At 46.1% G+C, this 25,944-nt stretch overlaps 2 protein-coding genes across 7 annotated transcripts in view; one reads left to right on the plus strand and one right to left on the minus strand.

Annotated features, from left to right (window-relative positions):
* KCTD19 (potassium channel tetramerization domain containing 19) overlaps positions 1–23,105 on the plus strand; it is a 48,631-nt gene extending 25,526 nt beyond the window's left edge. For 2 of the 4 annotated variants that reach the window (XM_077288776.1, XM_077288777.1), the window contains 8 exons: positions 4,214–4,297; positions 4,408–4,476; positions 8,456–8,510; positions 8,942–9,452; positions 9,599–9,739; positions 9,829–9,983; positions 22,358–22,459; positions 22,729–23,105. In XM_077288776.1, the coding sequence (XP_077144891.1) occupies positions 9,311–9,452; positions 9,599–9,739; positions 9,829–9,983; positions 22,358–22,459; positions 22,729–22,863 (675 nt within the window). In that variant the 5' untranslated portion in view covers positions 4,214–4,297; positions 4,408–4,476; positions 8,456–8,510; positions 8,942–9,310 and the 3' untranslated portion in view covers positions 22,864–23,105. Of the gene's footprint in view, positions 1–3,664; positions 4,298–4,407; positions 4,477–8,455; positions 8,511–8,941; positions 9,509–9,598; positions 9,740–9,828; positions 9,984–22,357; positions 22,460–22,728 lie in introns of those variants that run through there. The other 2 variants (XM_077288778.1, XM_077288773.1) reach the window with 2 other exon arrangements.
* A 137-nt stretch (positions 23,106–23,242) lies between these two features.
* The window catches only part of PLEKHG4 (pleckstrin homology and RhoGEF domain containing G4), an 80,989-nt gene continuing 78,287 nt past the window's right edge, over positions 23,243–25,944 (minus strand). For all 3 annotated transcript variants that reach the window (XM_077288764.1, XM_077288765.1, XM_077288763.1), the window contains one exon: positions 23,243–23,605. Coding sequence is in view for 1 of the 3 variants with exons in the window: in XM_077288765.1 (XP_077144880.1) it covers positions 23,600–23,605 (6 nt within the window). In the remaining 2 variants the exon portion in view is untranslated. The remainder of the gene's footprint in view (positions 23,606–25,944) is intronic.

Raw genomic sequence — 25,944 nt, forward strand, 5'->3', positions numbered from 1 at the left:
TGAACTCGAGCCTGGGAAAAATTCCCAGGCTCGAGTTCATATGAGGACGTCCAGCAGAGGGCGCATCACCGCGACTCGAGGTAACTACAGGACATTCCCCGGGGTTTTACATCCACAGCACTGCATTAGCAGAGCTGGGTGTAAAATGCTTTAACCCCTTCAGATGGATTTACATCGTGGGACGTGACCAGAACGACGGAAGGTATGGGATATTGGTTTTGTTTTTTTTTTTTTTTTTTTTTTTCCTTTTTTACAGAACGAGGGTCTTCAGGTGGATTAAGAGTCTAATAAAAAAAATATTAAAACACCCTGTGTCTTTATTTCATTAAAGTACTTTGTAATAATGTGTGTGTTTTATTAACCATTTCGTACTATTAGATTAATAATGGATAGGTGTCATAATTGTCGCCTCTCCATTATTAATCTGGCTTAAAGGGAACCTGTCACCACGTTTTTGGAAGATGGGATAAAAATAGCGTTAAATAGGGGCAGAGGTGGGCGTTACATTAGTGTGTTTGTTATGCGTTTATTACCCACCTAAGTTGCCGAAATACCTTTGCAAAGTCTCCGTTTTCGCCTGTCAATCAGGCTGGTCTGGTCAAAAGGGCGTTGTCTTCCCCCAGAAGACTTCCCCCGCGCTCTGCTGGCCGCGGCTTCAGGAAAATGGCCGCCGCGATATCCATCTGCGCACGCGCGGCATCCCGCGGCCATTTTCCTGAAGCCGCGGCCAGCAGAGCGCCGCTTCTGCGCACGCGCGGCCAAAGGAAGATGGCCGCGCCCACCGATCACCAATGAAATAACGAACAGCGCGCTCTTTTAAATCCCCTGGCAGAGGATTCGGGACCTTGGGCATGCGCACACCACTACGCCACCAACGGAAAACTACGCAAAATCTGGGGGAAGACAACGCCCTTTTGACCAGACCAGCCTGATTGACAGGCGAAAACGGAGACTTTGCAAAGGTATTTCGGCAACTTAGGTGGGTAATAAACGCATAACAAACACACTAATGTAACGCCCACCTCTGCCCCTATTTAACGCTATTTTTATCCCATCTTCCAAAAACGTGGTGACAGGTTCCCTTTAATGTCTCCTTATAATAGCAAGGTGACATTAACCCTTCATTACCCCATATCCCACCTCTGCACGGGAGTGGGAAGAGAGTGGCCAAATGCCAGAATAAGCATCTTCCAGATGTGCCTTTTCTGGGGTGGCTGGGGGCACATGTTTTTAGCCGGGGGGGGGGGGGCACAATAACCATGGTACCTCCCTAGGCTATTAATATCTGCCCTCAGTCACTGGCTTTACCACTCTGGCGGAGAAAATTGCGTGGGAGCCCACGACATTTTTTTCCGCGATTTGACCCTTTAATAGCTACAGGGCCCAAATTTTGCACATACACACTACTAACATTAGTAGTGTGGAATATGCAAAAAAAATAGGAGATGGTTTACTGTATGTAAACCATGTCTCATATGTCGGGTTTGGGAAGGAGAGTGCAAAAGCCGGCAATTGAATTACCGGCTTTTATGATATCTAGCGCTGGCTGAAATGTGTGTGTGTGTGTGTGTGTGTGTGTGCGCCCCCAGACACAGGGCAATGGGGTACTCGGTACCGGGTCCCTCTGTCTCGTTCTGGGGATGTTCTGGGGATGTCACGGTGGCCCTACCCGGTCCGTGGCCCTGCTAAGGGGCGTCCAATTAAAGGTGTAGGTGGTGGTGGTTTAGGTCACGGTAAATAACGAGGACACAAGGTTGCAGTCTCTTTACCTTTTACTGTAGACTTTGGCATCCACAATCCAGAGCACTGCTAACAGGGCTTGCTGAGACCGGCCGGTCCGAAGGCACATCCAGAGTTCCCTTTGCAAGTGGAAATCAGTAGCCTTCCTACTTGTGCCTGTGTGTTGTAGTACCTCCCTGCTGAGCACCACGGGATAGTCCTCACAACTCTTGTATCTGATGTTCTCTCCCTCCGTCCCCCAGTTTGGATAGGACGCACCCTTATGACGGGGTAGGCCTGGAGCTATTTTATAGGGACCCTAGAGACGCCCCGCTCCCACAATTTGCCTCCATTGTCTGCTTAGGTGAAAAGGTGAGACAGCCAACCTAAAGTCAACTGTCCTGCCGTGATTGAAGTAAAGCGTAGAGCCAGTACTCCCTCGGTGTTCCGGCCACCGGCTACGCGCCTCAGAAGGATGTTGCCACGGTCTTAGGGCACGACTCCTCCCGGTATTATCTCCTTTGTTGCTGTGATCTTGTTTCTCACTTCTCCACAATATACTTCGCTTCTTGTCCTTTCTTAAGATACCGCCGCAATGAAGTGCAGGCGCGGCTCCGTAACGGTCTGTCTCTTGCTAGGCCTCTGTCAGGATCCCACCCCTGACGGGGACCCCCCTGAATCTTTCCCCGCAACACCCTCTCACTGGATGTTGCCTGGGCAAAACCCAGTCAGCTTTCTCTCTAACTTCCTATCCAACCCCAGTTTTACCAGAGTGTGAGGAGTGGCCTAATACATAGAACCTTTTGCTTCCCCTGGTGGCCGGAGTGTGAAGTGTAATGTGTAACTGTGATACCTGGTCAGGTGAACTCCTTTAGTGCCATCAGACGTACCATCACTCCCCTTAGCGGCGGAGCGACAATACTGCAACGACCAGGACTCTGGGGCGCTGCACACACTTGAGCACATGAATCCATTAGATGTCGGTTTTGCAAGCCTGCGAGAAAATATCGCAGTACGGATTACATATGGAGGATGACATGCGCAAAATACGCTGCCACACCCTGCCTACGGATGACATACGGACCACTATTTTGGGAACATTTCTGCGTATTACGGCCGTAAAAAAAACGGACCATATTTTCATACGCTGAGTGTGGCGCCGGCCTTAAAGTGAGAAATCGCTGGTCAACTTTTAACCTTTTGTAACATCCTAACAAAAAAAAAAAATGTGTTCACAAAATTGTGGTGATGTAAAGTAGACATGCGGGAAATGTTGTTTATTAACTTGACTGAGTACCACACGGACCGTGCAGGAGACAGCGCTACAGTAAGCGCTGTCCCCCCTGCGTGTGGTGCTGAAGCCGCCATTCATTCCTTCTCTCCAGCAGCGTTCGCTGGAGAGAAGGAATGAAAAATCATGTTTTTTTTTTTTTTTTAAATAAAGTTCTTGGTCAGCTCCCGCCTCCCACCCCGTGCGCCCGCCCGCTGGCATTAAAATACTCACCCAGCTCCCGCGATGCTTCCTCTCAGCGCCGCAGCTTGTCCTGTATGAGTGGTCACGTGGTGCCGCTCATTACAGTGATGAATATGGGAGGTGGAGCCGCATATTCATCACTGTAATGAGCGGCACCATGTGACCGCTGATAAAGGACAAGCTGCGGCGCTGAGAGGAAGCATCGCGGGAGCTGGGTGAGTATTTTAATGCCAGTGGGCGGCGCACAGGGGGTGGGAGGCGGGAGCTGACCGGGAACTTTATTTTAAAAACAAAAAAATTAAACATGATTTTTCATTCCTTCTCTCCAGCGAACGCTGCTGGAGAGAAGGAATGAATGGCGGCTTCAGCACCACACGCAGGGGGGACAGCGCTTAACTCTAGCGCTGTCTCCTGCACTGTCCGTGTGGTCCTCAGTCGGCACACGGGTGGCACACAGACAGCATCCGTGTGCGGTACATGTTTACACGGACCCATTGACTTTAATGGGTCCGTGCGCTCCCACGAACACTGACATGTCTCCGTGTTTTTCAAACGGACACACGGTCCGTGAACATTTTAATGTGTCTACGTGAGTCAGTGTCTCCGGTACGTGAGAAAACTGTCACCACACGTACCGGAGCCACTGACGTGTGAAACAGGCCTTAAGGGCATAAAAATTTAGAGTTTGAAAATAGCAAAATTTTCACCATATTTCTGTTTTTTTTTTGTTTTTGTTTTTTTACACAAATAAACGAAAGTAGTATCGAAGAAATGTTGCCAAAAAACAGTCTCAGAATCGCCAAGATCCATCGAAGTGTTCCAGAGTTATAACCTCAAAGGCACAGTGGTCGAATTGTAAAAATTGGCCTGGTCATTAACGTGCAAACCACCCTCGGGGGTTAAAGGAATTTTTTTTTTTTTTCAGTTTTACTTGCAGCCTACGTTCTCCTGCATGAAGGTGTGGGTAAATGTCTCCTTAATCAGATGTGCTTTTATTCATGGCTTTTCCTTTCCTGGTAGAGAATGGGACCTCCCGAGTCATGGGGTGAAAGAGTTTCAGATCCTGTCCCTCCTGCAGGCACTGTATTCGTGTCCGGCTTACAGGTAAAGTAAATTACTTCTCATCACCATTTCTTAATGGAACCCCCTCCCCCCCTAATTGCTTGTACTAAGGATCAGTCAACAGTGAATGATTTGTGCTTGTCTGACCCCAGGACACTCGCTGACTTCACAGAGCACATGGGGGTCCGCCTTCCATCTGAGCCCTGTACAGTGATGTCCAGGTGGGTGACGGTGCCTGGTACCGACTTGTAACGCTGATCTCTGTTCACATTGGTAGATTGGCACCGGCTGCAGTCGCACTTCTCTGGATTTTGATGTTTGGTATGGCGATGTAGAGGCTATCAAGCACTGCCAATCCTTAATTTCACTGATTGTTGGTATCCCCGGGGTGGTATCATTACTGATAATACACTGATGATGGGTAATCCTAAAGGTGGATATAAATGTGATATTATAGAAAATCTTTTTTAAAGGGAACCGGTCACCCCCAAAATCAAAGATGAGCTAAGCCCACCAGCATCAGGGGCTTATCTACAGCATTCTGTAATGCTGTAGATAAGCCCCTGATGTAACCTGAAAGATAAGAAAAACAGGTTAGATTATACTCACCCAGGGGCGGTCCCGCTGCGGTCCGGTCCAATGGGCGTCTCGGTCCGGGGTCTCCCATCTTCATAGGATGACGTCCTCTTCTTGTACTTACGCTCCAGTGCAGGCGTACTTTGTCTGCCCTGTTGAGGGCAGAGCAAAGTACTGCAGTGCGCAGGCGCCGGGAAAGGTCATAGAGGCCCAGTGCCTGAGCACTGCAGTACTTTGCTCTGCCCTCAACAGGGCAAAGTACGCCTGCGCCGGAGCCGCAGCGTGAATACAAGAAGAGGACGTAATCGTATGAAGATGGGAGGCCCCGGACCGCGATGCCCTTCGGATCGGACCGCCGCCCGCCCAGGTGAGTATAGTCTAACCTCGTTTTCTCATCTTTCAGGTTACATCGGGGACTTATCTACAGCATTCCAGAATGCATTCCAGAATGCTGTAGATAAGCCCTTGATGCTGGTGGGCTTAGCTCACCTTCAATCTTGGGGGTGACAGGTTCCCTTTAAAGTGTGACTTTTTTTTTTTTTTTGTATCGTATGTCGCACATGTGCAGTTTCATCTGGTGCCACCAATTGCTAATATCGACTCTTTGAACAGGTCTTTTCACCGCTTTTCTCATGGTAATCTGGCTTAAGTGGCTGAATAAAACTGTTTCTCAATAACTTAAGGTACCGTCACACTCAGCGACGCTGCGGCGATATAGACAACGAGCCGACCTAAACTAGATCGCTGGAGCGTCGCTGTTTAGGTCGCTGTAGAGACGTCAAACACAGCAACTCCAGAACGCTGCAGGAGCGATCCTGTGACGTAACGGCGACTCACTTCTCGTTCTCGCTGGTTGTTAGCTCCATCACATCCATTGTCAGCGTCGTTGCTTTTGATGTCAAACATGACTATACACGCCGACCTGGCGACGAAATAAAGTTCTGGACTTCTAGCTCCGACCAGCGATGGCACAGCAGGATCCAGATCGCTGCTGCGTGTCAAACACAACGAGATCACTATCGAGGACGCTGCAACGTCACAGATTGTTGTCGGTCTCTTTGCAAAGTTGCTGAGTGTGACGGTACCTTTAATTGGGGGATGCAGGGCTGAGATTAGACCCCCTGCCTTCAGGAGGTCCCACGCTAGGTGAAAAAAGTATTGGCTTTGCCTGGTGGGCAATACCCTCGGACACGCAGCAGATCATATAAAAAAAATTTTTTTTCTTTAACCTGGTATCTGCAGGGGGCAGACATGACCTGTATCAACTCTTCTGCAGGTTTTCTTCTCTAAATGTTTCCTGTCCTTTCTGTGTAGGGCGGCTGTCCCCCACCTTAGGTCACCATCCCAGTGAGGACACAACTTGTGCTTCACAGTAGTGCTCCTCGCTGCGGCCGCCATTCACCGCTGGTCACTTGTCCATTGAGGCTGATGCAGTGGAGTACAGGTGTTCCCACAATATATAAAGGGGTGACCCAGATGTTGGAGGGGTGGACATCTGTCTCTCTCCTCCACGCTACACACACACACACACACACACACACACACACACACACACACACACACACACACACACACACACACACACACACACACACACACACACCCAGTTTACTCCACACATACAGCAGGAGCTTGCTTGCAGCGGTGAGACTGATGGGATAGTAGGGAGGAGGGGAAGGCGTCCTGCTGCTCCTGACTTCAGTTTCCCTTTAAAAGGCTATACCACAGTACTTGGGAGACAATCTGGAATCTCCATTTGCAAATTTGTGTCTGGAGGTGTTTGCCCCTCATCAGTGCAATCAGGATAACTGTTTACCTGGGTGAGAGGCCTCTGACAGGGTCTCTAAGGGATAGTTATTGTGGAAAGTGTAAATTTGGCGCAGGGAGACTTATAGTCCCAGTAATTTAGACAGACCCTTTCCCAGTTAGATGCCTCTCGCCCGACCAACCAGCTCTCCTCCTGTTTTGCACTGATGAGGGGCAAACGCCTCAATACAGATATGCTTCTGGCTTGGCTTCTTATCCGCAGTCACGTCCCCTTACTCCAAGTTGGCGCGGTCCACAAAAAGAAACCTTACATCTTATGTTGCAAATCCACCAGATATCCCAAATTCAGCGTCCTCTCTTCTTTGTGATGTGCCCAGTGTTCACATGTTGCATTTTATTTTTTAATATGCAAATTAAAGCTGCTTTTTAGTGTATTCGCCAAAGCGGAGTTGTCAGAAATCTCTTGCACTCGCTTGTTCTTCTTTTACTAACTGAATTGGAAAACTTCGGCCTAAGTGTTTGTTGTTTTTTTTTGTATTTTTTATTCACCAAAAACGCCAAAAGTATTAACTTTTATGAAACTTATTATAGATAAATCACACGATGACTCCGTCCTCCCCCAAAAAAATACATATAAAAAAATCCAACAGTGGAAATAACCAAACAACCATTACGTCTCATATCCACCATGCATGTTGCAGGTAAAAAGAGGCATGGGTAAATCAATGTGTTATTTAAAGATATCAGTTGTGTGTCAATTCATAAAATTACTGAGGATAAACCATGTAAAAAAGAACTGAGGAGAATGGGAGTACCAAATCTTTAGCTGAAGCACTGTCTATAATGTGGCTCATTCGATAATACTTACCGTAATCAAAATGCGTAGTGCGAAATAGTTTATTATCATAAGAGCAAAATAGTATTAGTTTTTATAACAGATTATTAAGTAAAGTGTCTAGTGCAAAAAAGTGCCTCAATAAGCATCATCACCCATAACCCCATGTATCCTCTTACTTACATGAGCATTAGTCCTGTCCCGGATACCTATCAGTCACCCTGACAGCGCCGTTTCACCATATTGGCTTCCTCAATTAGGGGCATGTGTGTATATTATTTTTTTTTTTTTCTTTCACTGACACATCTCAGCGCCCAGTTGACGCATGCGCAGATCATGACAACCCTGCAACTTCCTGTTTCGCTCATTAAAGTGACGTAGAGCGTTTCACGCTTGCGTTCCAGGCGCGGAGAACAGGAAGTCACTGTTTACATTGAGGGAAGTCCACGGATCAACGCATGCGCAAAAACAGGCCGGTACGCTGACATTGAGATCAGCTGTGTACGGGGGGATAAATAGATGGGCGCAATACAGTGTACACATATGCCCCTAATTGGGGAAGCCAATAGGGCGAAACGGCGCTGTCGGGGTGACTGATGGGTATCTGGGACAGGACTAGTGCTCATGTAAGTAAGAGGATACATGGGGATATGGGTGATGCTTATTGAGGCACCTTTTTTTTTTACTTAATAATCTGTTATAAAAACTAATACTATTTTGCTCTTATGATAATAAACTATTTAGCACTACGCATTTTGATTAAGTATTATCTAATGAGCCACATTATAAACAGAGCTTCAGCTACAGATTTGGTATTCCCATTCCCCTCAGGTTTTTTTGCCAGGGAAAAATGTCCGGAAAAATGAGTGTTACTGCCAGGAGGCTGCAAAAAGCCAACGTGTGAACACGGCCTGATGGGTAACATGTGGTGAGGACGCGGGGACTTTATACAGGTCACACTGAGTTGAGGGTTTGTTTTTCCTGTTTCTACACCCAGTAATGTGATGAATGTTGTCCCGCAGATTATGGATGATCGGTCGTGTCTGCACAGGCCCCACGGAGGATCCTGCATCAGAGGTGACTTATTTCTGGACACCTTTTGTCATTCTGTGCATAGATTGGTGTAACGCTCGGCGGCTGTTTCCCCGGAGGGTCCCAGATGTTGGATCCTTTGTCACACAATGTCCTAGTCATTATATTGATCAAGGACATGCAAAGAAATAAGAGAAAGTGGAGACAGTCAGCAGGGAGTCGCCTCCATTACTATGTAAATCACAGTGATATGCAGGGGGCGAAGCGGCACTGGTACTGGGGAAATAATTAGACATGTGGTCTGTGTAATCGCCAACTAGTGGAACGGACACCAGAAATGAGCCTTCTCCCCGGGGGCCTGCTCCGTCGGGGGGGCTGTCCCCTCATACTTTAGGCTCACAGACAGTCCCATGTAATAGAGTACACTGAGCGTTATCGGAATTACACGTGTAATATTCCTCCTGTCCGTCTTACAGGTTATAGGTGGGATTTCATTTACCGATCCACAAGATAAAGAGACCGCAAGTGGATCGAGACATGCAAGAGAATCCCCCCGCAGGCTCCCGATGGCTTCCCCAGGATAAATTGAAGGGACCATTAACAAGTCCAGATGTAAATATCACTGATAGTCTTCCCTGTAGTAGCAAGACGGGTGACTGCACTGAATCTATGGCCGATCCGATATCGTGTCTCATCAAGCGAGTGAAATCGGCCCCAAGACGTCGCCCCGTAACAAGCGTCCCTTTGTAACCTCACAAGAAGGGAACACATGGAAGCGACAGTCTGGTGACCCAGGACATCTGTACGGCGATACTAAATGCGGGGGCTTGGGATAAAGAGGGAAGATGAAGCAAGACAGACCGGGAGTGACGCCGGGGTTCATTCTTGTATGTGAGGCCACTGAACAGAAGCTGCTGGGGCATCACAACTACAGTAAATTATCATATAGCCCCCCGACGCTGGATAACACCACGGCCTGTGCTGGAGGTGAGAGCGCCACTGTATGTAGACGAGCCTAGCTGTGTCTCCAGTGTGTGATACTTGTACGTAGTCTGTTTAGTCCTAGCTTTATCTGATATTCCAGATTATCACATGCTTAGCATTTATCGCTGACCTTTTGTCTCTTGCATTAGCTCCTGGGGATCTTGGGGCCATTCTCTGGGTACAACACCACCTCCTGCTAGCCACTGATGGGAGCGCCACAGCCTTTCGCAACAGTATGATATACACTAGTGAGATGGATATCCCAGCATGTGCGGAGGGGACTGCAGAGGGTAAAGCACCCCTCACATCGTCTCCTAAATCATATCCGTATAGTCCACAGTTGTTTCATCGCTGTCCCTTTCTTGTGTTTGTTTCTCAGATTTATTCTTCCTTACTCTTAATATGTCATATAAAGAGATCTGGTATGGCAGGCAGTGCCATTCCTGCCTGACCAGCATCATCCTGGATTGTATCCGGCGCGAGACCCCCAAACACCTTCTCTGTAAAGTAATGAGACTTGTGAGCATGTACTGGGTAAGTCTATAGGACGTTGCGTTATCAAGATGGGAGAGGGTTCGACGCCGGCCAGACAGAAAGCAGTGTCAGTGTGCCAGCCTGACGCCACTACACTATGGCTATATTCACACATCCTGTGTGCAGAGACTGGCCGCAGCAGACAAGCTGGGAATCGGAGGGCTCTGGTGATGTCAGTGTGTACAGGGCTGAGGTCAGGAGCGTGGGCAATCATCACAAGGGGGTGGTAATTGAGGAAGTGTACAAGGGGAGGGCTGGGCTGTGGGGCAGGGAGACAAATGCCACTCACCCAGCAGCTGTACAGGGTCGGCCGCTCACAGCAAACCGCACGGCGATGTCTGCTGTGCTGTACTGCACTGTGTTGCGGCTGGCAGCAGGGTTGCGTCTAGATCAGAGTTTAATTTTTTTTTTTTTTTTTTTTGGATTCTCATTTTAGTCACCCCGATCTAGACTGCTGGACTGAAGGAGGCTCTGCCCCTTCCGGTGACCTCATTCTCTCTCAAAAAAAATATCTATCTACCTCTATATATCGCTCTGGGGTCCTCAATGTATAATAAAGGGCTTTGGGGACCAACTTGTTGTGTATTGGTGGCTGTAGGACCATAATTCTGTATATACAGGTCCTTCTCAAAAAATTAGCATATAGTGTTAAATTTCATTATTTACCATAATGTAATGATTACAATTAAACTTTCATATATTATAGATTCATTATCCACCAACTGAAATTTGTCAGGTCTTTTATTGTTTTAATACTGATGATTTTGGCATACAACTCCTGATAACCCAAAAAACCTGTCTCAATAAATTAGCATATTTCACCCGTCCAATCAAATAAAAGTGTTTTTTAATAACAAACAAAAAAACCATCAAATAATAATGTTCAGTTATGCACTCAATACTTGGTCGGGAATCCTTTGGCAGAAATGACTGCTTCAATGCGGCGTGGCATGGAGGCAATCAGCCTGTGACACTGCTGAGATGTTATGGAGGCCCAGGATGCTTCAATAGCGGCCTTAAGCTCATCCAGAGTGTTGGGTCTTGCGTCTCTCAACTTTCTCTTCACAATATCCCACAGATTCTCTATGGGGTTCAGGTCAGGAGAGTTGGCAGGCCAATTGAGCACAGTAATACCATGGTCAGTAAACCATTTACCAGTGGTTTTGGCACTGTGAGCAGGTGCCAGGAAGCATGAAGTGCTCCAAAATCTCCTGATAGCTAGCTGCATTGACCCTGCCCTTGATGAAACACAGTGGACCAACACCAGCAGCTGACATGGCACCCCACACCATCACTGACTGGGTACTTGACACTGGACTTCAGGCATTTTGGCATTTCCTTCTCCCCAGTCTTCCTCCAGACTCTGGCACCTTGATTTCCGAATGACATGCACAATTTGCTTTCATCAGAAAAAAGTACTTGGGACCACTTAGCAACAGTCCAGTGCTGCTTCTCTGTAGCCCAGGTCAGGCGCTTCTGCCGCTGTTTATGGTTCAAAAGTGGCTTTACTTGGGGAATGCGGCACCTGTAGGCCATTTCCTGCACACGCCTGTGCACGGTGGCTCTGGATGTTTCCACACCAGACTCAGTCCACTGCTTCCTCAGGTTCCCCAAGGTCTGGAATCGGTCCTTCTCCACAATCTTCCTCAGGGTCCGGTCACCTCTTCTCGTTGTACAGCGTTTTCTGCCACATTGTTTCCTTCCAACAGACTTACCATTGAGGTGCCTTGATACAGCACTCTGGGAACAGCCTATTTGTTGAGAAATTTATTTCTGGGTCTTACCCTCTTGCTTGAGGGTGTCAATGATGGCCTTCTTGACATCTGTCAGGTCGCTAGTCTTACCCATGATGGGGGTTTTGAGTAATGAACCAGGCAGGGAGTTTTTAAAAGCCTCAGGTATCTTTTGCATGTGTTTAGAGTTAATTAGTTGATTCAGAAGATTAGGGTAATAGGTCGTTTAGAGAACCTTTTGTTGATATGCTAATTTATTGAGAAAGGTTTTTTGGGTTATCAGGAGTTGTAGGCCAAAATCATCAGTATTAAAACAATAAAAGACCTGACAAATTTCAGTTGGTGGATAATGAATCTATAATATATGAAAGTTTAATTGTAATCATTACATTATGGTAAATAATGAAATTTAACACTATATGCTAATTTTTTGAGAAGGACCTGTACAGAGCTGTGTGGGCACTCAGAGGACATAATTTGTTATAAATGGGGACAAGATTAGTTTTGAAAGGGGCACTCGGGTTCCATTTATTTTTTTTTTTTGGGGGGGGGCATTATTAACTTTAAGTGGACACTCAAGGGTTTTTGTTGCTGGAAGGGGCACTTGGGATATTATATAGAATGCAGGCCTTTGCACATTAGGGATAATAGTAATCTTTTTATATAGCGCTAACATATTCCACAGCGCTTCACAGTTTGCACAGTTTGCCCTGCCATTAATACTTTCTATTGGACACTTTCATTTTTTTGGGGAGGGAGTAGTCCTAATAATGGCACAATTTTTATTTTTTTTTTAAATATTGGGTCAGTGTTCACACCGCAAGTGCACGCAAAGTGGGGTGTTTTTGTAGGTTGCAAACAGATGGCGACGTCGCTGGAAATGTTTTTGTTGTAATCTGTGCAGACAAAATGTGGTTGGAGAAGTGGTAATGGAGGTCTGGGTCAGATGGAAAGGCTGGAAAAGTGAACAACCCGAATCAGAAACAACGTCATGTGTAAGTTAGTGTATATCTAACTGTACTGTAATCACGTGTATGTTCTGCGGGACTGGTATCTACCAATATATGGTTACTGTAAGGTGGTAATAGTGCTCTTTTTAGTAGTGTTATTTTTTTTATTTATTAACCGGTTAATGTGTTTCAGTCATTATGTAGTAGGTGTGTGGTGGTATCATCATTGGTCTTTACAAAACACTCTATAGTATAGAGTCTATACAATGTTGAGGTAATGGTCATATTAATATGTATTTGCTGTGTAGTGGTGATGGTAGTGGACATTGTGTAGCCATATTCATTGGTATTTTATAGTAGTCATGTTGATAATATTGGTCTTTGCATTGTGTGTTGGCTAGCAACAGTGGTATATTGTACAGATGCTGTTATAAATGGCTATAGGGGGGTCATATGGGGAAACTTGTACTTTGGGGCTTGGACTCCTGTTCTTTTAGGACCCTAACAATGCCCCTGCCGTACTGTGTGTTTACATGTCTGAGTTTCTTTAGTTGGATATTTGTAGGTAAGCTCAGTTATGGTACCATATCTAAGCAGTATGCTTGGTTCTGGTACTGTATCGATGTAGTAATCTAGATTCTGGTACCATATGTGTGCTATAAGCTCGGTATTGTTCCCTTATCTATGTAGCAGACTTAAGGTACCGTTACACTAAACGACTTACCAACGATCACGACCAGCGATACGACCTGGCCGTTATCGTTGGTAAGTCGTTGTGTGGTCGGTGGGGAGCTGTCACACAGACAGCTCTCTCCAGCGACCAACGATCAGGGGAACGACTTCGGCATCGTTGAAACTGTCTTCAACGATGCCGAAGTCCCCCTGCTGCACCGCACTTAGTAACCCGATATTTACCCTGGTTACAAGTGAACACATCGCTGGACCGGCGTCACACATGCCGATCCAGCGATGACAGCGGGTGATCGGCAACGAAATAAAGTTCTGGACTTCTAGCTCTGACCAGCGATATCACAGCGGGATCCAGATCGCTGCTGCGTGTCAAACACAACGAGATCGCTATCCAGGACGCTGCAACGTCACGGATCGTCGTTCTCGCTGCAAAGTCGCTTAGTGTGAAGGTACCTTTAGTAAGCTCAGTTCTGCTCCCTTATCTCTGTAGTAAGCTCAGTTCTGCTCCCTTATCTCTGTAGTAAGCTCAGTTCTGCTCCCTTATCTCTGTAGTAAGCTCAGTTCTGCTCCCTTATCTCTGTAGTAAGCTCAGTTCTGCTCCCTTATCTCTGTAGTAAGCTCGGTTCTGCTCCCTTATCCCTGTAGTAAGCTCGGTTCTGCTCCCTTATCCCTGTAGTAAGCTCGGTTCTGCTCCCATACAGGTGCATCTCACAAAATTAGAATATCATCAAAAAGTTAAATTTCAGTTCTTCAATACAAAAAGTGCAACTGATATATTAGTCATTACAAATAGAATGATGTCTTTGAAGTGTTTTATTTCTGTTAATTTTGGTGATTGTGGCTTACAACCAATGAGACCCAAAAGTCATTATCTCAGTAAATTAGAATACTTTAACACTAGCTTGAAAAAAATATTTTAACATCCAAAATGTTGGCCTACTGAAATGTATGCTCAGTAAATACACTCAATACTTGGTCGGAGCTCATTTTGCATCAGGGCGGTGTGGCATGGAGTCGATCAGCCTGTGGCACTGCTGAGGGATTATGGAAGCCCAGGTTGCTTTGATAGCAGCCTTCAGCTCCTCTGCATTGTTGGATCTGGTGTCTCCTCTTCCTCTTGACAATACCCCATAGATGATCTATAAGGTTAAGGTCAGGCGAGTTTGCTGCCAATCAAGCACAGTGATACTGTTGTTTTTAAACCAGGTATTGGTACTTTAGGCAGTGTGGACAGGTGCCAAGTCCTGCTGGAGAATTACATTTCCATCTCCAAAAAGCTTGTCTGCAGAGAGAATCGTGAAGTGCTCTAAAATTTCCTGGTAGACGGCTGCGCTGACTTTGGTCTTGATAAAACACAGTGGACCTACACCAGCAGATGGCATGGCTCCCCAAACCATCACTGATTGTGGAAACGTCACACTAGACCTCAAGCAGCTTGGATTGTCTGCACTCTTCCTCCAGACTCTGGGACCTTGATTTCCAAGGTCTAGTGCGAAGTATCCACCATCAATGATGGTTTGGGGAGACATGTCATCTGCTGGTGTAGGTCCACTGTGTTGTATCAAGACTAAAGTCAGCGCAGTAGTCTACCAGGAAATTTTAGAGCACTTCATGATTCCCTCTGCCGATTGGCTTTTTGAAGATGGAAATTTAATTCTCCAGGAATTGGTACCTGTCCACACTGCCAAAAGTACCAATACTGGGTTTAAAAACACTATCACTGTCTGATTGGCTAGCAAACTCGTCTGACCTTAACCCTATAGATAATCTATGTGGTACTGTCAAGAGGAAGATGAGACGCCAGACCCAACAATGCAGACTACATGAAAGCTGCGATCAAAGCAACCTGGGCTTCCATAACACCTCAGCAGTGCCACAGACTGATCGCCTCCATGCCACGCCGCATTGATGCAGCAATTGATGCAAAAGGAGCCCCGACCAAGTATTGAGTGCATTTACTGAGCATACATTTCAGTAGGCCAACATTTCGGATGTTAAAATAATTTTTTTTCAAGCTAGTGTTATAAAGTATTCTAATTTACTGAGATAATGACTTTTGGGTTTTCATCGGCTGTCAGCCATAATCGCCAAAATTAACAGAAATAAACACTTGAAATAGTCATTACAAATTGAGTGATCTATCTAATGAGTTTAATTTTTTGTATTCAAGAACTGAAATAAATTAACTTTCTGATGATATTCTAATTTTGCGGGATGCACCTGTATCTCAGTAGTAAGCTCAGTTCTGCTCTCATATCCTTGTATTAAAGGGAATCTGTCACCCCAAAAATCATATATGAGATATGGCCACTGGCATCAGGGGCTTATCTGCAGCATTCTGTAAAGCTGTAGATAAGCCCCCAATGTAAGAAAAACAAGTTAATTATACTCACCCAGTGGCGGTCCCGGTGCGGTGCGGTCCACGCCCGGCGCCTCCTATCTTCATATGATGACGTCTTCTTCTTTGCTTCATGCTGCGGCTCCTGCGCAGGCGTACTCTGTCTGCTCTGTTGAGGGCAGAGCAAAGTACTGCAGTGCGCAGGCGCTGGGCGTCTCTGACCTTTCCCTGCGCACTGCAGTACTTTGGTCTGCCCTCAACAGGGCAAAGTACGCCTGTGCCAGAGCCGCGGCAGGAAGACAAGAAGAGGACGTGTTCGTATGAAGATTGGAGGCCCCCCGGACCGCGACGCCCATCGGACCGTACTGTAGCCGGACCGTGACTTGGGTGAGTATAATATAAACTGTTTATCTTACCTTTCAGGTTACAACGGGGGGGGGGGGGGGGGGGGCTCTCATCTACAGCACTACAGAATGCTGTAGATAGGCCTGTGAAGCCGGTGGCCTTATCTCATATGCGATTTTTGGGGTGACAGATCCCTTTAAGCTCAGTTCTCCTCCATATCTCTGTAGTAAGCTCTGTTCTGCTCCCATATTTCTCTAGTAAGCTCAGTTCTGCTCCCATATCTATGTAGTAAGCTCTATTCTGCTTCCATATCTCTTTTGTAAACTCGGTTCAGCTCCCTTATCTCTATAGTAAGCTCTATACAGCTCCCATATCTCTCTAGTAAGCGTGGTTCTGCTCCCTTTTCCCTGTAGTTAGATTGTTTCTGGTCTAATATCTCTGTAGTAAGGGTACTGTCACACTCTGCAACTTTCCAACGATCACGACCAGCGATACGAACTGGCTGTGATCGTTGGAAAGTCGTTGTGTGGTCGCTGGGGAGCTGTCACACAGACAGCTCTCCAGCGACCAACGATGCCGAAGGCCCCGGGTAACCAGGGTAAACATCGGGTTACTAAGCGCAGGGCCGCGCTTAGTAACCCGATGTTTACCCTGGTTACCATCGTAAAAGTAAAAAAAAACACAGTACATACTCACATTCCGGTGTCCGTCAGGTCCCTTGCCGTCTGCTTCCCGGACTGACTGAGTGCCGCCGTAAAGTGAAAGCACAGCACAGCGGTGACGTCACCGCTGTGCTCTGCTCTTACTTTACGGCCGGCAGTCAGTCAGAGCGGGAAGCAGACTGCGAGGGACCTGACGGACACTGGAATGTGAGTATGTACTGTTTGTTTTTTTTTTACTTTTACGATGGTAACCAGGGTAAACATCGGGTTACTAAGCGCGGCCCTGCGCTTAGTAACCCGATGTTTACCCTGGTTACAAGCGAACGCATCGTTGGATCGGTGTCACACACACCGATCCAACGATGACAGCGGGAGATCCAGCGACGAAAGAAAGTTCCAAACTATCTGCTACGACGTACGATTCTCAGCAGGGTCCCTGATCGCTGCTGCGTGTCAGACACAGCGATATCGTATGGATATCGCTGGAACGTCACGGATCGTACCGTCGTAGCGACAAAAGTGCCACTGTGAGTCAGTACCCTAAGCTTGGTTCTGCTCCCTTATCTCTGTAGTAAGCTCTATACAGCTGCCTTATCTCTATAGTAAACATCGCTCTAGTCTGATGTCTCTGTAGTAAGCTTGGTTCTGCTCCCATATCTCTGTAGTAGGCTTCGTTCTGGTCTGATGTCTCTGTAGTAAGCTCAGTTCTGCTCCCATATCCCTTTGCTTGGTTCTGCTCCGATATCGCTGTAGTAAGCTCGGTTCAGCTCCCATATGTCTCTAGTAAGATCTGTTCTGCTCACATATCTCTTTAGTAAACTCGGTTCAGCTCCCTTATCTCTGTAGTAAGCTTCGTTCTGGTCTGTCTCTGTAGTAAGCTTGGTTCTGCTCCCATATCTTTGTAGCAAGCTCGGTTCTTCTCTGTTTCTCTAGTAAGCTCAGTTCTGCTACATCTATAGTAAGCTGCTCTCAGTTTTAATATGTCTCTAGTAAGCTCGGTTCTGCTCCCATATCTCTGTAGTAAGCTCGGTCCTTCTCCCTTATCTTTGTAGTAAGCTCTATTCTGCTCCCTTATCCCTTTTCTTGGTTCTGCTCCAATATCTCTGTAGTAAGCTTCGTTCTGGTCTGATGTCTCTGTAGTAAGCTCTGTTCTGCTCCCATATCTCTATATTGATCTTTGTTCTGCTCCTATATCTCTGTAGTAAGCTTGGTTCTGCTCCCATATGTCTCTAGTAAGCTCTGTTCTGCTCCCATATCTCTGTAGTAAGCTCTGTTCTGCTCCCATATCCCTTTTCTTGGTTTTCTCCAATATCTCTTTAGTAAGCTCGGTTCTGCTCCCATATGTCTCTAGTAAGATCTGTTCTGCTCCCATATCTCTGTAGCAAGCTCGGTTCTGCTCCCATATCTCTGCAGTAAGCTCGGTTCTGCTCCCATATCCCTGTAGCAAGCTCAGTTCTGCTCCCATATCCCTTTGCTTGGTTCTGCTCCCATATCTCTGTAGTAAGCTCTGTTCTGCTCCCATATCTCTGTAGTAAGCTCGGTTCTGCTCCCATATCTCTGTAGTAAGCTCAGTTCTGCTCCCATATCCCTTTGCTCGGTTCTGCTCCCATATCTCTGTAGTAAGCTCGGTTCTGCTCCCATATCCCTTTGCTTGGTTCTGCTCCCATATCTCTGTAGTAAGCTCGGTTCTGCTCCCATATCTCTGTAGTAAGCTCGGTTCTGCTCCCATATCTCTGTAGTAAGCTCGGTTCTGCTCCCGTATCTCTGTAGTAAGCTTGGTTCTGCTCCCATATCCCTTTGCTCGGTTCTGCTCCCATATCTCTGTAGTAAGCTCGGTTCTGCTCCCATATCCCTTTTCTTGGTTTTCTCCAATATCTCTTTAGTAAGCTCGGTTCTGCTCCCATATGTCTCTAGTGAGCTCTGTTCTGCTCCCATATCTCTGCAGTAAGCTCGGTTCTGCTCCCATATCTCTGTAGTAAGCTCGGTTCTGCTCCCATATCTCTGTAGCTAGATCGGTTCTTCTCCTGTCACTCTAGTAAGAGCAGTTCTGCTACATCTCTATAGTAAGCTGCTTTCAGGTTAAATATGTCTCTAGTAAGCTCTGTTCTGCTCTCATATCTCTGTAGTAAGCTCGGTTCTGCTCCCATATCCCTGTAGCAAGCTCGGTTCTGCTCCCATATCTCTGTAGTAAGCTCAGTTCTGCTCCCATATCTCTGTAGCAAGCTCGGTTCTGCTCCCATATCTCTGTAGCAAGCGCAGTTCTGCTCCCATATCCCTTTGCTTGGTTCTGCTCCCATATCTCTGTAGTAAGCTCGGTTCTTCTCCCATATCTCTGTAGTAAGCTCTGTTCTGCTCCCATATCTCTGTAGTAAGCTTGATTCTTCTCCTCTGTCACTCTAGTAAGCGCAGTTCTGCTACATCTCTATAGTAAGCTGCTTTCAGTTTAAATTTGTCTCTAGTAAGCTCGGTTCTGCTCCCATATCTCTGTAGTAAGCTCGGTTCTGCTCCCATATCTCTGTAGTAAGCTTGGTTCTTCTCCTCTGTCACTCTAGTAAGCGCAGTTCTGCTACATCTCTATAGTAAGCTGCTTTCAGTTTAAATTTGTCTCTAGTAAGCTCGGTTCTGCTCCCATATCTCTGTAGTAAGCTCGGTTCTGCTCCCATATCTCTGTAGTAAGCTCGGTTCTGCTCCCATATCTCTGTAGTAAGCTTGGTTCTGCTCCCATATCCGTTTGCTCGGTTCTGCTCCCATATCTCTGTAGTAAGCTCGGTTCTGCTCCCATATCTCTGTAGTAAGCTCGGTTCTGCTCCCATATCTCTGTAGTAAGCTTGGTTCTGCTCCCATATCCCTTTGCTCGGTTCTGCTCCCATATCTCTGTAGTAAGCTTGGTTCGGCTTCCATCTCTGTAGTAAGCTCGGTTCTGCTCCCATATCTCTGTATTAAGCTCGGTTCTGCTCCCATATCTCTGTAGTAAGCTCGGTTCTGCTCCCATATCTCTGTAGTAAGCTCGGTTCTGCTCCCATATCTCTGTAGTAAGCTCGGTTCTGCTCCCATATCTCTGTAGTAAGCTTGGTTCTGCTCCCATATCCCTTTGCTCGGTTCTGCTCCCATATCTCTGTAGTAAGCTTGGTTCGGCTTCCATCTCTGTAGTAAGCTCGGTTCTGCTCCCATATCTCTGTATTAAGCTCGGTTCTGCTCCCATATCTCTGTAGTAAGCTCGGTTCTGCTCCCATATCTCTGTAGTAAGCTTGGTTCTGCTCCCATATCCCTTTGCTCGGTTCTGCTCCCATATCTCTGTAGTAAGCTCGGTTCTGCTCCCATATCTCTGTAGTAAGCTCGGTTCTGCTCCCATATCTCTGTAGTAAGCTTGGTTCTGCTCCCATATCCCTTTGCTCGGTTCTGCTCCCATATCTCTGTAGTAAGCTCGGTTCGGCTTCCATCTCTGTAGTAAGCTCGGTTCTGCTCCCATATCTCTGTAGTAAGCTCGGTTCTGCTCCCATATCTCTGTAGTAAGCTCGGTTCTGCTCCCATATCTCTGTAGTAAGCTTGGTTCTGCTCCCATATCCCTTTGCTCGGTTCTGCTCCCATATCTCTGTAGTAAGCTCGGTTCGGCTTCCATCTCTGTAGTAAGCTTGGTTCTGCTCCCATATCCCTTTGCTCGGTTCTGCTCCCATATCTCTGTAGTAAGCTTGGTTCTGCTCCCATATCCCTTTGCTCGGTTCTGCTCCCATATCTCTGTAGTAAGCTCGGTTCGGCTTCCATCTCTGTAGTAAGCTTGGTTCTGCTCCCATATCCCTTTGCTCGGTTCTGCTCCCATATCTCTGTAGTAAGCTCGGTTCGGCTTCCATCTCTGTAGTAAGCTCGGTTCTGCTCCCATATCTCTGTAGTAAGCTCGGTTCTGCTCCCATATCTCTGTAGTAAGCTCGGTTCTGCTCCCATATCTCTGTAGTAAGCTTGGTTCTGCTCCCATATCCCTTTGCTCGGTTCTGCTCCCATATCTCTGTAGTAAGCTCGGTTCGGCTTCCATCTCTGTAGTAAGCTTGGTTCTGCTCCCATATCCCTTTGCTCGGTTCTGCTCCCATATCTCTGTAGTAAGCTTGGTTCTGCTCCCATATCCCTTTGCTCGGTTCTGCTCCCATATCTCTGTAGTAAGCTCGGTTCGGCTTCCATCTCTGTAGTAAGCTTGGTTCTGCTCCCATATCCCTTTGCTCGGTTCTGCTCCCATATCTCTGTAGTAAGCTTGGTTCTGCTCCCATATCCCTTTGCTCGGTTCTGCTCCCATATCTCTGTAGTAAGCTCGGTTCGGCTTCCATCTCTGTAGTAAGCTCGGTTCTGCTCCCATATCTCTGTATTAAGCTCGGTTCTGCTCCCATATCTCTGTATTAAGCTCGGTTCTGCTCCCATATCTCTGTAGTAAGCTCGGTTCTGCTCCCATATCTCTGTAGTAAGCTCGGTTCTGCTCCCATATCTCTGTAGTAAGCTTGGTTCGGCTTCCATCTCTGTAGTAAGCTCGGTTCTGCTCCCATATCTCTGTAGTAAGCTTGGTTCTGCTCCCATATCCCTTTGCTCGGTTCTGCTCCCATATCTCTGTAGTAAGCTTGGTTCGGCTTCCATCTCTGTAGTAAGCTCGGTTCTGCTCCCATATCTCTGTAGTAAGCTCGGTTCTGCTCCCATATCTCTGTAGTAAGCTTGGTTCTGCTCCCATATCCCTTTGCTCGGTTCTGCTCCCATATCTCTGTAGTAAGCTCGGTTCTGCTCCCATATCTCTGTATTAAGCTCGGTTCTGCTCCCATATCTCTGTAGTAAGCTCGGTTCTGCTCCCATATCTCTGTAGTAAGCTCGGTTCTGCTCCCATATCTCTGTAGTAAGCTCGGTTCTGCTCCCATATCTCTGTAGTAAGCTCGGTTCTGCTCCCATATCTCTGTAGCTAGATCGGTTCTTCTCCTGTCACTCTAGAGATGTAGCAGAACTGCGCTTACTATAGTAAGCTGCTTTCAGTTTAAATATGTCTCTAGTAAGCTCGGTTCTGCTCCCATATCTCTGTAGTAAGCTCGGTTCTGCTCCCATATCGCTGTAGTAAGCTTGGTTCGGCTCCCATCTCTGTAGTAAGCTCGGTTCTGCTCCCATATCTCTTTAGTAAGCGTGGTTCTGCTCCCTTTTCCCTGTAGTTAGATTGTTTCTGGTCTAATATCTCTGTATTAAGCTTGGTTGTGCTCCCATATCTCTATAGTAAACTTGAATCTGCTTCCGTATATCTCTAGTAAACTCTATTCAGCTCCCTTATCTCTGTAGTAAGCTTTGTTATGCTTTCATGTGTCTATATAGTAAGTTCCTTTCAGTTCCTATATTTCTATACTAAGCTAGGTTCTTCTCCCATATCCTCTCTAGTAAGCTCTGTTCTGGTCTGATATCTCTGTATTTAGCTCTGTTCTGTAAGTGTGACCCCTGGCCTAATATCTAGCCTCCATGTTTTTAATTATGCTTTAAAAAACATCACTTTAGATAGATCTATGGCCTTAACTCAGGAACTTCTCTCCCCTGTTGTCTCCTAAACGTTAATCATAATTTGCTCCATCTTAATCATGTGCCACCATTGACTACTGTCATCACAGAGCATTAAATGTGATATCACTGATGATATTCTGCACAATTTCAGGTTTTCCAGATTCCAGCCAGACAGTTTGTAGAAGACTTGATGCTCCTAAAGTTTTATAAGAGTAAGAAAAGCACAAGAAAGTCCCTGCAGAGCTGGTTAGAGGTAAGAGATATGAGTAGAGCATGCGGACAGTAACTATATCATCACAGCTCCTAATACCAGTAGTAAGAGCCCTAAGATTTCTTGCACTTTAATATATTAAAAATATTTAAAAAATTAAAAATTTTATTATAAATTCCTTCATTTTTGTTGCAGTATGCAAACATAGTCCAATAAAATATTTTTAAATGCAACTATTGCGCAGCCAATTTTATATTTACTAGTAAACGGTTTTGCAGTTATACTGACCATCACTTTCTGTTCCTCTTAAGTTTTCTTTGCCATATGCACGAAGATACAGTCGGTGCATTACTATGATGCTGCAGAACGGATACCACAGTTCGACCTCATGCACCGCCCTCACCCCCGGCTCAGTACAATGTCCGGCAGAATGGGATGTTTATTAAATATAAATAGATACATTAGTAGTTATATATAAGGGGAAGGCAGAGCAGTTAATGGTCTGTGCAGGGTTTTGGGGGAATATTTTAACTTAAAGAAGGTCATGTAGAAAAGTGAGTGGTGCAATCAGGCATGAACACCAAACACTTTATCTGGACCCGTCACATCACCTTATTTTAGGGTTACAAGCACATGTTCACAATGTCCTTCTGTGAACGTTAGTCGCTGTGACCCTGGAACAAGATGTCTGTGATGGCTCTAGATGAGAGAACTTGTTCAGTGGGCACGTTTGAATACAGGGAGCTACATTCCTCTGACTAAACCCGGCAGGTTCACACAAAAAAAAAAAAATTCTGTATTAGTGCAAATGACAACAAACAGACGAGCAGAGGAATAAACCTGTTTTATTCAGATTTGAGTTTTACCTTTCAGTAAATAAATTATTTTTAGTTTTAGGACGAACTATAACAAAATACGACGCACGTCAGACTCAAATATTGTAAACGACAGAAAAAAGTTCATTAAATACATAATTCTATTTTTGAAAACTTTGTCTTTTAATAAATTGTACAAACAAAAAAAAAAACTGTGTAGCTTTAATACGTAAATCTGTCACTGAGAGGAAGCCGATAATAAACTATATACAGGGAGTGTGAAAAATTACATGTGAGCAGGTCACTAAGTCTTCGGTTAGAGGGGCCGATGCCTGGGGGCTTCAGCTCTGTCATATCCAGCGTCTCATCACACCTAGAAAATAAAACCGGGCCTGGAGTCAGCAAAGCTATGAGTGGTAAAGTGCATGTGTCATTAATACCTGAAAAATACAAGGTAGATGTTCCTTCCTTTCCCTTTCTCTCCTTCCCACTAGACTAGACCTTGGAAATCAAGGTCCCAGAGTCTGGAGGAAGAGTGGAGAGACAGACAATCCAAACTGCTTGAGGTCTAGTGTGACGTTTCCACAATCAGTGATGGTTTGGGGAGCCATGCCATCTGCTGGTGTAGGTCCACTGTGTTTTATCAAGACCAAAGTCAGCGCAGCCGTCTACCAGGAAATTTTAGAGCACTTCACGATTCTCTCTGCAGACAAGCTTTTTGGAGATGAAAATGTAATTCTCCAGCAGGACTTGGCACCTGTCCACACTGCCTAAAGTACCAATACCTGGTTTAAAAACAACAGTATCACTGTGCTTGATTGGCAGCAAACTCGCCTGACCTTAACCTTATAGATCATCTATTGGGTATTGTCAAGAGGAAGAGGAGACACCAGATCCAACAATGCAGAGGAGCTGAAGGCTGCTATCAAAGCAACCTGGGCTTCCATAATCCCTCAGCAGCGCCACAGGCTGATCGACTCCATGCCACACCGCCCTGATGCAGTAATTGATGCAAAATTAGCTCCGACCAAGTATTGAGTGTATTTACTGAGCATACATTTCAGTAGGCCAACATTTTGGATGTTAGAATACTTTATAACACTGGCTTGAAAAAAAATATTTTAATTTACTGAGATAATGACTTGGGTTTTCATTGGCTGTAAGCCTAAATGAACAGAAATAAAACACTTCAAAGACATCATTCTATTTGTAATAACTAATATATCAGTTGCACTTTTTGTATTGAAGAACTGAAATTTAACTTTTTGATGAGACACACAAAAATACACACATTCTAATATTGTGTATTTTTGTTTGTAGTTTTGTGTATTGTTGTGTGTAGTTTTGTGGATTTTTGGGGTGTTGTGTGTATGTGTGTGTGTGTATATATATATATATATATATATATACACTATGAATTTACAGAAATGGTGGTCCAGCACTCAGGGTAAAAGGCGATACTTTATGACACAATACACATGATTAACAACACTATGAAACAAACGCATTTTGGTTGCACTAAGCACTCGTACTCATGGTGGAATCATCACCTGTTATAAAGGGATAAACTTTAGTGATGAGCGAGTTTGCTCGTTACTCGCGTTTTCCGAGCATGTTCGAGTCTCAACCGAGTATTGACGATGCTCGGATACCTGCTCTGCATGTTACGTGGCTTAAAGGGCCACTGTCACCCCCCTCCAGCCGTTATAAACTAAAAGAGCCATCTTGTGCAGCAGTAATGCTGCAGTCTAACAAGGTGGCTCTTTTAGTTTTTGATTCATTTATTACCTCAATAAAGCGTTTTAAAAATTGGCCATAAATACCAGATATTGTACCTGGAGGCGGTCCGAATCGTCCTCTATGAATCCCCCAACTGCCGTCACTCTTCTCTTCAGGGGCGATGGTCGCCGCCCCCTGAGCGCTGTTTCTTCTTAAATCCGGCGCCTGCGCTGTGCGTGCCTGCCTGGGGCAGGCGCAGTCTTCATTGCCAGTCACAGCTCAGACGCAGGGTGCCTGACTGCGCCTGTGCGGCCACCCTGTTCCTGAATCCCCGCCCCGCACTGTGTTATTCATTATGCACAGTGCGGGGCTGGGGTTCCTGGGTATGCGCACTGCGCTTGTTAGACGGTCCCCCGCCTTCCAGCGTTGTTCTTTGTGGCTGTTCAAAACGTCGGCAATGAAACCTGTATATTCCGGCAATGCGGGGGACCGGGGGAGCGTCTGACAAGCGCAGTGCGCATGCCCAGGAACCCCAGCCCCGCACTGTGCATAATGAATAACAGTGCGGGGCGGGGATTCAGGAACAGGGTGGCCACACTGCCCGCACAGGCGCAGTCAGGCACCCTGCGTCTGAGCTGTGACTGACAATGAAGACTGCCCCAGGCAGGCACGCACAGCGCAGGCGCCGGATTTAAGAAGCAACAGCGCGAAGGGGGCGGCGACCATCGCCCCTGAAGAGAAGAGTGACGGCAGTTGGGAGATTGATAGAGGACGATTCGGACCGCCTCCAGGTACAATATCTGGTATTTGTGGCCAATTTTTAAAACGCTTTATTGAGGTAATAAATGAATCAAAAACTAAAAGAGCCACCTTGTTAGACTGCAGCATTACTGCTGCACAAGGTGGCTCTTTTAGTTTATAACGGCTGGAGGGGGGTGACAGTGGCCCTTTAAAGAAAGATGCAGGTATTGCCTACCATACGCGGGTAAACTG

Source organism: Ranitomeya variabilis, chromosome 2 (genome assembly GCF_051348905.1).
Source record: "Ranitomeya variabilis isolate aRanVar5 chromosome 2, aRanVar5.hap1, whole genome shotgun sequence".
NCBI classification, from domain to species: Eukaryota; Metazoa; Chordata; class Amphibia; order Anura; family Dendrobatidae; genus Ranitomeya; species Ranitomeya variabilis.